Below are 14,713 nucleotides of genomic sequence, written 5' to 3' on the forward strand. Positions count from 1 at the left end.
TGCCTTGATTCGGTCTTATGTAGCAACATTTGAAAATGTGTTTTTTACATTGGATAAAAACAGAGACACAGAGCTACAAAATTGTACATCAAACACTGCATTTGAGGAACAATGAGAAAGTAATTCTGCTTTGAAAGTTGATAAACTTGTAACCTCACTTTTGAGAAAATGGCCTTTGAATATTTTGGTACCTACTGGAGAGCTCTTCTTTGTCTACACCCATTCAGCATTGTTCACACCCTCTTCAGCTTCAGCTCCACCAATCTCTTTAAGGGTTGATCCAAGCGTTCTGTCCTAACAGCAGCAGTCAAGCACCCAAGCTAACTGGCTAACAGTTGTCGCAGTGACATTCTATTAAAATGGACACTTGCATAGTGGAGTCTTTTGTTAAGACCTGTAGCTAGCTAGCTAGCTAAACAATTAACCATAATCACAACTCATGATGTTACTACCTTGCATGAATCTGCAGGTAGCTAACCATCCAGGTTCAAAGGCTATAACAAGCAAAGCAAATGGCTCTGAGATACGAATAATAAGATTATACACGTAACGTTAGCTAGCAAGCCAGCCAGCTAACGCTAGCCAACTAGCTAACAGTACACTTTAACTTGAAATGAAAATGTCTTTGTCAAAATTAGAAATGTGTAATATCTGAAAATGTATCTAGCTAGACTATCTTACCCGTATACATAATGGTTGGATGTTTCTCCCTGTTACGGATGCCATGGTTGCCCTTAGTTTGAAGATGTAATCTAGAGACAGGTGTTTTCTCCATCTTCTAAGATATCATACTCTAATTGCACTGATTTCTAAACCCGGTCCTCCAGAAAGTGGAGAGCAACACTGATGCAGTTCTACTGAGCAATATATATTTTTTAAGCCGCGTTAGACAGGATTACCTACAAATACTAACTAGCTCAAATAGAGAGAAGCATGCTATATGACAGACCAATCCAAACTCATCTCTCGGCATGTCCAGCCCACTCATTATCTCAGACAATCATGGCTAGCGGGATGGTTGCTGTTTTTTCTGTGGCTAAACCAACAAGGCTCGTAATTTAACAAGTTTGTTATTAAGGCACATGAAAGTTCACATGTTCCAGAAGGCATTTCTGACCAAAGAGCGCATTTTGATTTTTCTTTTAAATTGTTACGTTCAAATGGCTCTCGTGTGAAGTAGTGACCCATGACATACGCCTAGTTTCCTGAAACTGTTCACATATGTATCATGATTAGGGTTGCAAAGCTACCGTTAATTTAATATATCTTTGGTTATTTTGATAAGTAACTGAACATCTATGGTAACTTTGGTCATTTATACTTGAATAACTTTTTAAAAATGTATTCATATATAGTATAAATTTGTTATATCTGTATCCATATTGTCCATGAGTTTCTAGTAGATAGACCATATGGTTCAAGAGAAAATAATTAATGAAAAAGCATTTAATCAGCAATGGTATTATTTTCAATTAATTCTGCAACTCTTCCAACTACTGCCACCGGTTTGATGCTGAAACATTGACAACAAATACATATTGACATAGTAAAACAAATAAAGGTGTGTGTAAAAAAAAAAAAAAAAAAAATGTTAAAAAAAAAAATCAAGGTTATTTCATGCTGAAACCCTCCTATTTAACACCAATGGTATTCACTAAGTTGATGGTTTATATTTAGGATAATGTTTTACAGCGTTGTCATCAAATGTTTTTTTTGAAATTATCTTATTTAATTGTTTCATATATTTTACATGTGGTAACGCCACACGGTGCCAGAGATAATTAGACACGTGTCATAATCTGAAGTACCCAAAAGGGCCACTAGATGTCTTGTGATAACTTACATAAAATCCTTGAAAGATACAGTACCAATATTCTGGTAGTTTACTGATTTCCAGTAGTATACCCTCCCTTTTTAACCTTAACTGTGATGCTGCATTCATAACCTGCTTGTAAAAGTAATGCCTTGTTCCTATGTATCATGATACTGTTAGGGACAAGGCGCCAGGGCAGAGGGAGTGTGACTACTCCATTGATAACATCAACAAGTGTATCCGGGACATCGAGCAGGCTTCTCTAGCTGCTGTCGGCCAGAGCCTACAGGGATGTAGGGATGACATCTCTTTAGAAGTAAGTTCAAATGGTCAATATAATTGGTTTCTTGAGCTTTAATTTTCAGTTTCCACTTCATAATTCTTTGCCACTCCCCTAGGCTTTGCAAGAGCAGTTGACATCGTCGGTGCAGGAGATTGGACATCTCATCGATCCCATCAATACTGCAGCCAGGGGTGAAGCTGCCCAGCTGGGGCACAAGGTACTCAGCTACGACCATTCCCCTATAGCAGTGGTAACCAACCTTTTCTGAGTTAAGATCACTTTCACAAGCCAAGATTTTTTACATGAACCTAATAAAAATTGTTCTGTAGGAATGAGGTTTGTGCAGTATGCCTAATATATTATCACAGCATGTTAGCTATATGCCTGCCAATATTGTTCCTCTCAAACCATATTCTATTTCAAAACTCAAGCTTTGATTACAAAATAGATCAGTCGGTGTAGCACTTGCAAGCATAAATTTAAATAATTTGCTTTCTTATTTTACTGGACTGATGGTACCTGCATCTGATGGTCATGGTGCTTTCAAGACAACTGGGAACTCTGGGGGGGGGGGGGGGGGGGGGGGGGGGGGGGGGGGGAGAGAACTAAGTCAAATCATGACGTCAGTGATCTTCAGATCTGAAAGCCGGAGGTCTGGAAAGATGCCAGAGTTTCTGACTTGGAATTCTGAGTTGGATGACCATGCCCCCCAAAAAATCCTGGTCAGATCTCGTTTTTTCCTGAGTTCCCAGTTGTCTTGAACACACTGTTGTCAGAAGTTGGAGATTTCCGAGTTCCCAGTTGTTAGTCTCAGCAGAAGGAGTGAGAGTGCAGCAGAGGCTCTACTTCCTTTCCCCCAGTGAGACTGACCAGAGAGAGGGAATACCATCTTCCACCTGATGGTGAAACTCGAGTAGCACTGCATCTGCTTCATGCACACATTTATGTTGTTCCTGTGGCTAGAGAAAGTGAAATATTCCTCAAAATTCAAATAGACACGACAAGCTGCTAATAATAAAAGTGCAGGGCTATCAATACACTTGGCTACTCATTCATTGCAGCGCGAGTGGAAGTAGGGAGAAGCACGTTTTATATTTTGTAATAGTGTTGAATAAAAATTGTGTTCACAGTGCTGAATAAAAACTTCAACATGAACTCACTCATAAAAACAACAACTCTTTGCTGTATTCTTTGACAGTCTCTCTGCAGTCATGGTTTTAAAAGTTATTGAATCTTATATACACTGTTCAAAAAAATAAAGGGAACACTTAAACAACACAATGTAACTCCAAGTCAATCACACTTCTGTGAAATCAAACTGTCCACTTAGGAAGCAACACTGATTGACAATAAATTTCACATGCTGTTGTGCAAATGGAATAGACAAAAGGTGGAAATTATAGGCAATTAGCAAGACACCCCCAATAACGGAGTGGTTCTGCAGGTGGTGACCACAGACCAATTCTCAGTTTCCTATGCTTCCTGGCTGATGTTTTGGTCACTTTTGAATGCTGGCGGTGCTTTCACTCTAGTGGTAGCATGAGACGGAGTCTACAACCCACACAAGTGGCTCAGGTAGTGCAGCTCATCCAGGATGGCACATCAATGCGAGCTGTGGCAAGAAGGTTTGCTGTGTCTGTCAGCGTAGTGTCCAGAGCATGGAGGCGCTACCAGGAGACAGGCCAGTACATCAGGAGACGTGGAGGAGGCCGTAGGAGGGCAACAACCCAGCATCAGGACCGCTACCTCCGCCTTTGTGCAAGGTTGAGCACTGCCAGAGCCCTGCAAAATGACCTCCAGCAGGCCACAAATGTGCATGTGTCTGCTCAAACAGTCAGAAACAGACTCCATGAGGGTGTTATGAGGGCGCGACGTCCACAGGTGGGGGTTGTGCTTACAGCCCAACACCGTGCAGGACGTTTGGCATTTGCCAGAGAACACCAAGATTGGCAAATTCGCCACTGGCGCCCTGTGCTCTTCACAGATGAAAGCAGGTTCACACTGAGCACATGAGCACATGCGACAGACGTGACAGAGTCTGGAGACGCCATGGAGAACGTTCTGCTGCCTGCAACATCCTCCAGCATGACCGGTTTGGCGGTGGGTCAGTCATGGTGTGGGGTGGCATTTCTTTGGGGGGCCGCACAGCCCTCCATGTGCTCGCCAGAGGTAGCCTGACTGCCATTAGGTACCGAGATGAGATCTTCAGACCCCTTGTGAGACCATATGCTGGTGCGGTTGGCCCTGGGTTCCTCCTAATGCAAGACAATGCTAGACCTCATGTGGCTGGAGTGTGTCAGCAGTTCCTGCAAGAGGAAGGCATTGATGCTATGGACTGGCCCGCCCGTTCCCCAGACCTGAATCCAATTGAGCACATCTGGGACATCATGTCTCGCTCCATCCACCAACGCCACGTTGCACCACAGACTGTCCAGGACTTGGCGGATGCTTTAGTCCAGGTCTGGGAGGAGATCCCTCAGGAGACCATCCGCCACCTCATCAGGAGCATGCCCAGGCGTTGTAGGGAGGTCATACAGGCACGTGGAGGCCACACACACTACTGAGCCTCATTTTGACTTGTTTTAAGGACATTACATCAAAGTTGGATCAGCCTGTAGTGTCCAAATCCAGACCTCCATGGGTTGATAAATTTGATTTCCATTGATAATTTCTGTGTGATTTTGTTGTCAGCACATTCAACTATGGAAAGAAAAAAGTATTTAATAAGAATATTTCATTCATTCAGATCTAGGATGTGTTATTTTAGTGTTCCCTTTATTTTTTTGAGCAGTGTACTTAGGAGTTTGTCTTTTCAGACAAATGAAATGGTTCAAAATGGGAACACTTTGCTTACCTGGTTGGCAGGGCTTCTAAATCAAGTGCACCTACCGACAACAGCACAACACGAATAAAATACACACGCCTTTATCACAGCCTTTACCGTTGGCATTTCTACAGAAATGTTTGGTGATCGACTAGGAATTCCTTGAAGATGGCGATCGACCGGTTGGTGACCACTGCCCTATAGGGAGAAATTCCTGTTTCCTAGATCCACTCCAATTATCCAATCTGTGTTTTATACTGTTGCATGATACTGTCTCTCCCAGGTGACCCAGCTGGCCAGCTACTTTGAGCCGCTGATTGTGGCGTCTGTTGGCCTGGCTTCTAAGATCATGGACCAACAGCAGCAGATGAACATCCTGGACCAGACTAAGACCCTGTCAGAGTCCGCCCTGCAGATGCTCTACGCAGCCAAGGAGGGAGGTGGAAATCCTAAGGTAATGTTACTGGGTACAAAAGCCATGTTGGAGCAATGGAGCAGTACTAAATTAGTATGGATTTCTGTGCACCTCATTCTACAATATATCTTGTTTATTGTCGTGTGCATCGCCATGTATATTGGTATGATGAAGATCTTTGAGTTTCACGGTGGTCTGGTGGGTTTACTGCGTGTCCAGGCGGCCCACACCCACGACGCCATAGCAGAGGCTGTCCAGCTGATGAAGGAGGCTGTGGACGACATCATGGTGACGCTGAATGAGGCTGCCAGCGAAGGCGGCATGGTGGGAGGCATGGTGGAGGCTATTGCTGAGGCCATGGGCAGGGTGAGTGGGGGCTGGTGTACTATACAGTAGGGGGTGTCGTACTGTATAGTTGTGTGTGTGTACAGTGGTTCTTCCTTTAAAAGTTGTGGCGTACTGCAGCACAGCTTGCGGGGTGCCACAGAATTCTATGGCACATTATTTAAGTGTCAGCCATTGTTGCCAGAATGATGCAATTTACCACCATCTACCACAAACTGTCACGGCATAAGCTCAATAACTTTAAAGGAAGAACCACTGTATATGTGCATGCATGCGTGTACACGTGTGTACTGTGGCCCCAGGCAGCTCAGGAGTAGAACTCTGCTGTTAACACATTTCCTCCTACTGCTTTAAGATGTTTCCTCCACGGTGGGCAGGCAGAAAAACATGCCCCTCTAACTGACATTCATTAGTGAGATGGATGGGAAGTGTCAACTCCATGCCTCAGAGCTGACAGCTGTCACTTATCTACTGGCTGTCACTCTCCATCCACTGTGATCTGTCAGTCTTGATGATGGAGCTCCTAATAATGAATTATATTTGATTGCCTGATTGCTTCTATCAGATGTTGGTCTCTACATGTTCTACTTCTGCATTGAAACTAACTCATCGTCCGGCCTTTTGTGGATATCTGCATTCTGCAACATATTTATGCATAGAGTTCATTGAATAAATAAAATATTTATTCAAATGTGTGGTACGTGCATGGTTGGTATTCATATGTGTAGATTATGTACAATAGGTAGCTAAAGTTAATATATTGAATGACTTGTGGTTTTCCCTCTGCAGTTGAATGAGGGCACTCCCCCTGAACCAGAAGGATCCTTTGTGGATTACCAGACCACCATGGTAAAATACTCCAAGGCCATCGCCATCACAACTCAGGAGATGGTGAGCACAAACAACTACCCCCTGAATATGTAATGTGTCCTTATAGATTTATATAACTCTTTATCAAAACTCTTTAACATGTCATGTTATGGCCTTGTTCTGACTGTCTACAGATGACTAAGTCAGTGACATGTCCAGAGGAGCTGGGTGGCCTGGCCTCTCAGGTGACTGTAGACTACAGCCAGTTAGCCCACCAAGGTCGCCTGGCAGCCGCCACTGCAGAGCCAGAAGAGGTGAGAGGTCAAACAGTGCCTGTCAAAGCAGGAAACATTGTTAAAATATAGCATTATGAGCTCTAAGAAGGTATATGGAATGTGATTTCTCTGTGGTGCACCTATAGGCAAGCCCTATGTCTTTATAACATTTAAGTCATTTAGCAGACGCTCTTATCCAGAGCGACTTACATTTAACCTTTATTTAACTAGGCAAGTCAGTTAAGAACAAATTCTTATTTTCAATGACGGCCTAGGAACAGTGGGTTAACTGCCTTGTTCAGGGGCAGAACGACAGATTTGTACCTTGTCAGCTCGGGGATTTGAACTTGCAACCTTTCGGTTACTAGCCCAACGCTCTAACCACTAGGCTACCCTGCCGCCCCAAGGCAACATATCAAAAGGCAACATATCAAAAGAGATTTGAGATGCAAGAGATTTGCATACGCTAGAAAATAAATATGCAGAAATATCACACAAAGTATTCATACCCCTTATTCCACATTTTGTTGTGTTACAGCCTGAATTCAACATTTATCAAATTGATTTCTCACCCATCTACACACGATACCCCGTAATGACAAAGCAAAAACATGTTTTTGCAAATGTATTGAAAATTAAATACAGAAGTATCTAAGTTACATACCCCTGAGTCAATACTTAGTCGAAGCCCATTTGGCAGCGATTACATCTGTTACATCTGAGTCTTTCTGCGTAAGTATATAAAGCCTTGTTTACATTGGTAGTTTGAAGTGACTCAAAACCATTTTTTTTTGCATATCTGATTCTAATATGTTCTCACATGGAATTGGGTGGTTTGAAGTCAGATACAAATCTGATTCCTGGCCATGCGACTTCTGTCTGAACGGTCAAATCTGATTTATTTGCCCTCAATGGGTTTTTAGGCTGTTATTTGGCATATCTTGTTGCTTGGTAGCTGGGTCATTCTATGTAAATAGTGGGTTTTTGAACAGCCAACTTTTACAAATGTAAACTTATAGTCAGATATTAGTTAACATCTTAACATTATAAATCAACATAAATGACAGCTTAACATAATTGTATATTTTCACTACATTACATTAAAAAAAGGCTTGTGCTGCCTTTTTGTCACAGGTGTTACCTATATTTTAGATGACAGTTCAGGCTTTCTAGAATGTAATGAAACCAATGACAAACATGGGATTATTTCAAACAAATTTTATCAATTTATTAGTAATATTTTTAATAAAATGGGTTGATTTAATATGAACAATAAAATGAAGGTTATTGGTTAAGATTAAGACCAAAATATGAAGCCTATTGACTAAAATGTGTCTTTCATAACACAATAGATTTGTTGTCTGTAAAGATGTTATATATATATAATTGTATTCAATTTCCAGTGTAATATGCATGCAACATTATACAAACATGAAATCCTACTGTCACGCCTATCCACAAAACTACATAGGTTGTTAAAACAGTATATATCAATTCTCGTGAAAAATATTGTGTAGGCCGACTTAAAGGGATAGTTCATCTGAATTACAAAATGACATTTCCTTACCATATAAGGTTTCCTTACCATATAAGCAGTCTATGGACAAGGTATGACAGCAATCAATGCTTTGGTTTTGTGCCACAAATGCAAAATAATTATCATTTGAAACAGTGGCCAGGTAAACAAAAACATGGCTTGCTGTCATACCTTGTACATAGACTGCATACATGGTACACTGAACATGGCTGACGTTTTACTTTCGCCCTACCAATTGTGCAATTTTGTTTAAAAAAAAAATTAAAAAGCGTTTGTGTAAAATATTCTTTATCTTATTGTGTACATATTGTTGCTGCTACCGTCTCTTATGACCTAAAATAACTTCGGACATCAGAAAAGCGATTACTCACCGCGGACTGGAAGAAACTTTTTCCTTTAACGAGTCCGACTAGAAGGATATCCTGCTTTCACTGGAACAGGCCCATATCCACGCCTTTTGCGTGAAGAAAAGACATTCGGAAAAGAGGCCGCAGATTGGGCACCCTTTTGAGAATCCGGAGGTGAGCGAGTAAACTCCCATTGCCTTCCATTCTCCTTGCTAACGTGCAATCGTCAGAAAATAAAATTGATGACCTACTATTAAGATTATCCTACCAACAGGACATTAAAAACTGTAACATCTTATGTTTCACCGGGATTTTCCATGCACCGGCAGAACAGAGACGCTACACCTGGTAAGACGAGGGTTGGGGGTGTGTGTCTTTTTGTCAATAACAGCTGGTGCACGATGTCTAATATTAAAGAAATCTTGAGGTATTGCTCGCCTGAGGTAGAGTCCCTTATGATAAGCTGTCGACCACACTATCTACCAAGAGTTCTCCCGGGTGGCGCAGTGGTCTAGGGCACTGCATCGCAGTGCTAGCTGCGCCACCAGAGTCTCTGGGTTCGCGCCCAGGCTGGGCTGGGTTCGCGCCCAGTCTCTGTCGCAGCCGGCCGCAACCGGGAGGTCCATGGGGCAACGCACAATTGGCATAGCGTCGTCCGGGTTAGGGAGGGTTTGGCCGGTAGGGATATCCTTGTCTCTTAATGAAATGTAAAAAAATGTAATAAAATGTATGCACTCTACTGTAAGTCGCTCTGGATAAGAGCGTCTGCTAAATAACTAAAATGTAAATGTAAGAGTTCTCATCTGTATTATTCGGAGCCGTCTATTTACCACCAAAAAGCGAAGCAGGCACTAAAACCGCTCTCAACCAACTCTATAAGGCCATAAGCAAAGAAGAAAATGCTCACCCAGAAGCGGTGCTCATAGTGGCCGGCGACTTTAATGCAGGCAAACTTAAATCAGTTTTACCTAATTTTTTACCAGCATGTCACATGTGCAACCAGGGGTAAAAAATCCTAGACCACCTTTTCTCCACACACAGAGATGCATACAAAGCTCTCCCCCGCCGTACATTTGGCAAATCTGACCACAATTCTATCCTCCTGATTCCTGCTTACAAGCAAAAACTAAAGCAGAATGTACCAGTGACTCGCTCAATACGGAAGTGGTCAGATGACGCAGCTGCTACTCTACAGGACTGTTTTGCTAGCATAGACTGGAATATGTTCCGGGATTCATCCAATGGCATTGAGGAATACACCACCTCAGTCATCGGATTCATTAATACGTGCATTGATGATGTCGTCCCCACAGTGACTGTACGGACATATCCCAACCAGAAGCCATGGATTACAGGCAACATCCGCATCGAGCTAAAGGCTATAGCTGCCCCTTTCAAGGAGCAGGAAACTAATCCGAACACATAAGAAATCCCGCTATGCCCTGAGAATGCCGCTATGCCCTCAATTAAGATTGAATCCTACTACACCGGCTCTGATGCTCGTCGGATGTGGCAGGGCTTAAAAACTATTACGGACTACAAAGGGAAACCCAGACGCGAGCTGCCCAGTGACGCAAGCCTACCAGATGAGCTACAATGCCTTTTATGCTCGCTTCGAGGCAAGCAACACTGAAGCATGCACCAGAGCACCAGCTGTTCTGGATGACTGTGTGATAACGCTCTCGGTAGCCGATGTGAACAAAACCTTTAAACAGGTCAACATTAACAAAGCTGCTAGGCCAGATGGATTACCAGGATGTGTACTCGAAGCATGCACGGACCAACTGTCAAGTGTCTAAACTGACATTTTCAACCTCTCCCTGACCGAGTCTGTAATACCTACATGTTTCAAGCAGACCACCATAGTCCCTGTGCCCAAGGAAGCGAAGGTAACCTGCCTAAATTTGAAAGGCTGGTCATAGCTCACATCAACAGCATCCTCCCGGACACCCTAGACCCACTCCAATTCACATACCGCACCAACAGATCCACAGATGATGCCATCTCAATCCCCCTCCACCATGCCCTTTCCCACCTGGACAAAAGGAACACCTATGTGAGAAAGTTGTTCATTGACAACAGCTCAGCGTTCAACACCATAGAGCCCACAAAGCTCATCACTAAGCTAAGGACTCTGGGACTAAAAACATCCCTCTGCAACTGGATCCTGGTCTTCCTGACGGGCCGACCCCAGGTGGGAAGAGTAGGCAACAACACGTCCCCCACGCAACACTGGGTCCCCTCAGGGGTGTGTACTTAGTCCCCTCCTGTATTCCTTGTTCACCCATGACTGCGTGGCCAAACACGACTCCAACACCATCATTACGTTTGCTGACGACACAACAGTGTTAGGCCTGAACACCGACAATGATGAGACTGCCTATAGGGAGGAGGCCAGAGAATTGACAGTGTGGTGCCAGGACAACAACCTCTCCCTCAATGTGAGCAAGACAAAGGAGCTGATCATGGACTACTGGAAAAGGCGGGCCTTACAGGCCCCCATTAACATCGACGGGGCTGTAGTGGAGTGGGTCGAGAGTTTCAAGTTCCTTGGTGTCCACATCAACTAACTATCATGGTCCAAACATACCAAGATAGTCGTGAATTGGGCACGACAAAACCTTTTCCCCCTCAGGAGACGGAAAATATTTGGAATGGGCCCCCAGATCCTCAAAAGGTTCTACAGCTGCACCATCGTGAGCATCCTGACCGGTTGCATCACCACCTGGGGTCTTTCCACCTGGTATGGCAACTGCTCGGCATCTGACCGTAAGGCGCTACAGGACTCTGTAGTGCGAACGGCCCAGTACATCACTGGGGCCAAGCTTCCTGCCATCCAGGACCTGTATAATAGGCGGTGTCTGAGGAAAGCCCATACAATTGTCAGAGACTCCAACCACCCAAGTTATAGACTGTTTTCTCTGCTGCTGCACAGCAAGCGGTACCGGAGTGCGAAGTCTAGGACCAAAAGGCTCCTCAACAGCTTCTACCCCCATGCCATTAGACTGCTGAACAATTCATAAAAATCACCACTGGACAATTTATTTACTTTGACCCCCCCCCCCCCCCTCTCTTGTACACTGCTGCTACTCGCTGTTTGTTTGTAACCTATGCATAGTCACTTCGCCCCCACCTACATGTACAGATTACCTCAACTAGCCTGTACCCCTGCACACTGACTCAGTTTTGGTGCCCCCTGTATATACAGTTGATGTCGGACGTTTACATACACTTAGGTTGGAGTCATTAAAACTCATTTTTCTACCATTCCACAAATTTCTTGTTAACAAACTATAGTTTTGGCATGTCGGTTAGGACATCTCCTTTGTGCATGACACAAGTCATTTTTCCAACAATTGTTTACAGACAGATTATTTCACTGTATCACAATTCCAGTGGGTCAGACGTTAACATACACTAAGTTGACTGTGCCTTTAAACGGCTTGGAAAATTCCAGAAAAGTATGTCATGGCTTTAGAAGCTTCTGATAGGCTAATTGACATCATTTGAGTTAATTGGAGGTGTACCTGTGGATGTATTTCAAGGCCTACCTTCAAACTCAGTGCCTCTTTGCTTGACATCATGGGAAAATCAAAAGAAATCAGCCAAGACCTTGTAGACCTCCACAAGTCTGATTCATCCCTGGGAGCAATTTCCAAATGCCTGAAGGTACCACGTTCATCTGTACAAACAATAGTGCGCAGGTATAAACACCATGGGACCACGCAGCCGTCATACTGCTCAGGAAGGAGATGCGTTCTGTCTCCTAGAGATGAACGTACTTTGGGGCGAAAAGTGCAAATCAATCTCAGAACAACAGCAAAGGACCTTGTGAAGATGCTGGAGGAAACGGGTACAAAAATATATATATCCACAGTAAAACGAGTCCTATATCGACATAACCTGAAAGGCCGCTCAGCAAGGAAGAAGCCACTGCTCCAAAATCGCCATAGAAAAGCCAGACTACGGTTTGCAACTGCACATGGGGACAAAGATCGTACTTTTTGGAGAAATGTCCTCTGGTCTGATGAAACAAAAATAGAACTGTTTGGCCTTAATGACCATGGTTATGTGTGGAGGAAAAAGGGGGAGGCTTGCAAGCCGAAGAACACCATCCCAACTGTGAAGCACGGGGGTAGCAGCATCATGTTGTGGGGGTGCTTTGCTGCAGGAGAGACTGGTGCACTTCACAAAATAGATGGCATCATGAGGAAGGAAAATTGTGGATATATTGAAGCAACATCTCGACATCAGTCAGGAAGTTAAAGCTTGGTCGCAAATGGATATTCCAAATGGACAATGACCCCAAGTATACTTCCAAAGTTGTGACAAAAATGGTTTAAGGACAACAAAGTCAAGCTATTGGAGTGGCCATCACAAAGCCCCGACCTCCATCCTATAGAACATTTGTGGACAGAACTGAAAAAGCATTGTGTGAGCAAGGAGGCCTACAAACCTGACTCAGTTACACTAGGTCTATCAGGAGGAATGGGCCAAAATTCACCCAACTTATTGTGGGAAGCTTGTAGAAGGCTACCTTAAACGTTTGACCCAAGGTAAACAATTTAAAGGCAATGCTACCAAATATCAATTGAGTATATGTAAACTTCTGACCCACTGGAAATGTGATGAAAGGAATAGAAGCTGAAATAAATCATTTTCTCTACTATTATTCTGACATTTCACATTCTTAAAATAAAGTGGTGATCCTAACTGACCTAAAACAGGGACTTTTTACTAGGATTAAATGTCAGGAATTGTAAAAAACTGAGTTTAAATGTATTTTTTAAGGTGTATGTAAACTTCCGACTTCAACTGTAGCCTCGTTATTGTTATTGTTATTGTGTTCCTTTTTATTATTACTTTTTATTTTAGCCTACTTGTGTAGTAACCTGGTATATTTATGTTTACCAATAGATGGCAGTATTGACTCAAGACGGTGGTTTGCTTCCCGCTATCCGTAGCTATTTCCTATGTCTGCCTATATAACTATGATTAAGAAAGCTTCAGGTAGTTTAAGCCAGGTGCATTGGAGAATGTAATTCTAAGTTATAATTAAATACTAAACCGTACTTAAGTCTCATGAGTCGTAACTCTAAGAAGCCTTTAAGGATACTACATATTTGGCGATGAGGATGGGATTAATGATGACAGGATACAAATATGATTGTTATCAGAGCCTAATCTCACGTTTGAAAATGCACTCAAACTGGCCCAGGCCATGGAGTCCTCAAATAGAAATGCACTGGATTTGCAGGCAAAGGGCGCAACTGCGTGCCATACAGTAAAAGAGAGCAGCGCTGAGAGCGTAGAATTTCAAAGAACGGAAAGCCTTGGTGCAGCAGCCAATAGAGACTGTTATCGTTGCAAAAGCAAACATGCAGCGTTTGACTGTAAATTCAAACACGAAAAGTGTTATGCATGTGGGATAATAGGCCACATTGCGAGGGCGTGCCGCAATAAAAAAAAGCCATGGGCTGCAGAAAAGAGAATGGACAGAAAACCGAATACCTCCAGACGCTCTAGCTACCACTCTAATCAAGTGATTGAAAGTGAGTACGCAGAGCAAGCATTCTCAATGTACAGTGTACATGGGGCGAATATGAAGAAGGTGAAGCCTGTCATTGTGGAATTGGGAATAAATGGATTTAAGGTACCGTTTGTCGTCTCAACCATGGACACGACTACATGTGGACAACGCTGGACCTTTCCTAGGAAAAATGTTCCTTGTGCTGTTTGATTCTCATTCAAAGTGGATGGATGTTTACCCCATGAACACGTCAACATCGTACGCTACGATTGAGAAGTTGAGACAAAGCTTCAGTGTTATGGGATTGCCTCAAATGTTGGTTAGTGACAATGCTACTTGTTTTACAAGCACTGAATTCACATGTTTCATGAAACAAAATGGAATTCAGCATGTAACGTCGGCCCATTTTCACCCATCTTCAAACGGATTAGCAGGACGTGCGGTTCAGACCTTGAAGGAGGGGATGAGGAAGATGCTAGGGCCCAGCATTGAAACAAAGGTGTCAAGATTCTTGTTTAGCTATAGGATTACTCC

General features: G+C 43.2%; 1 protein-coding gene across 1 annotated transcript in view; it reads left to right on the plus strand.

The window, feature by feature from the left end:
* The window catches only part of LOC120053939 (talin-2-like), a 78,184-nt gene that overhangs the window by 44,653 nt on the left and 18,818 nt on the right, over positions 1-14,713 (plus strand). The window contains exons 36-41 of the mRNA XM_039001258.1: positions 1,994-2,129; positions 2,212-2,313; positions 5,204-5,374; positions 5,555-5,701; positions 6,470-6,571; positions 6,685-6,804. Of these exons, the coding sequence (XP_038857186.1) occupies positions 1,994-2,129; positions 2,212-2,313; positions 5,204-5,374; positions 5,555-5,701; positions 6,470-6,571; positions 6,685-6,804 (778 nt within the window). The remainder of the gene's footprint in view (positions 1-1,993; positions 2,130-2,211; positions 2,314-5,203; positions 5,375-5,554; positions 5,702-6,469; positions 6,572-6,684; positions 6,805-14,713) is intronic.

Source organism: Salvelinus namaycush, chromosome 9 (assembly GCF_016432855.1).
Source record: "Salvelinus namaycush isolate Seneca chromosome 9, SaNama_1.0, whole genome shotgun sequence".
NCBI lineage: Eukaryota > Metazoa > Chordata > Actinopteri > Salmoniformes > Salmonidae > Salvelinus > Salvelinus namaycush.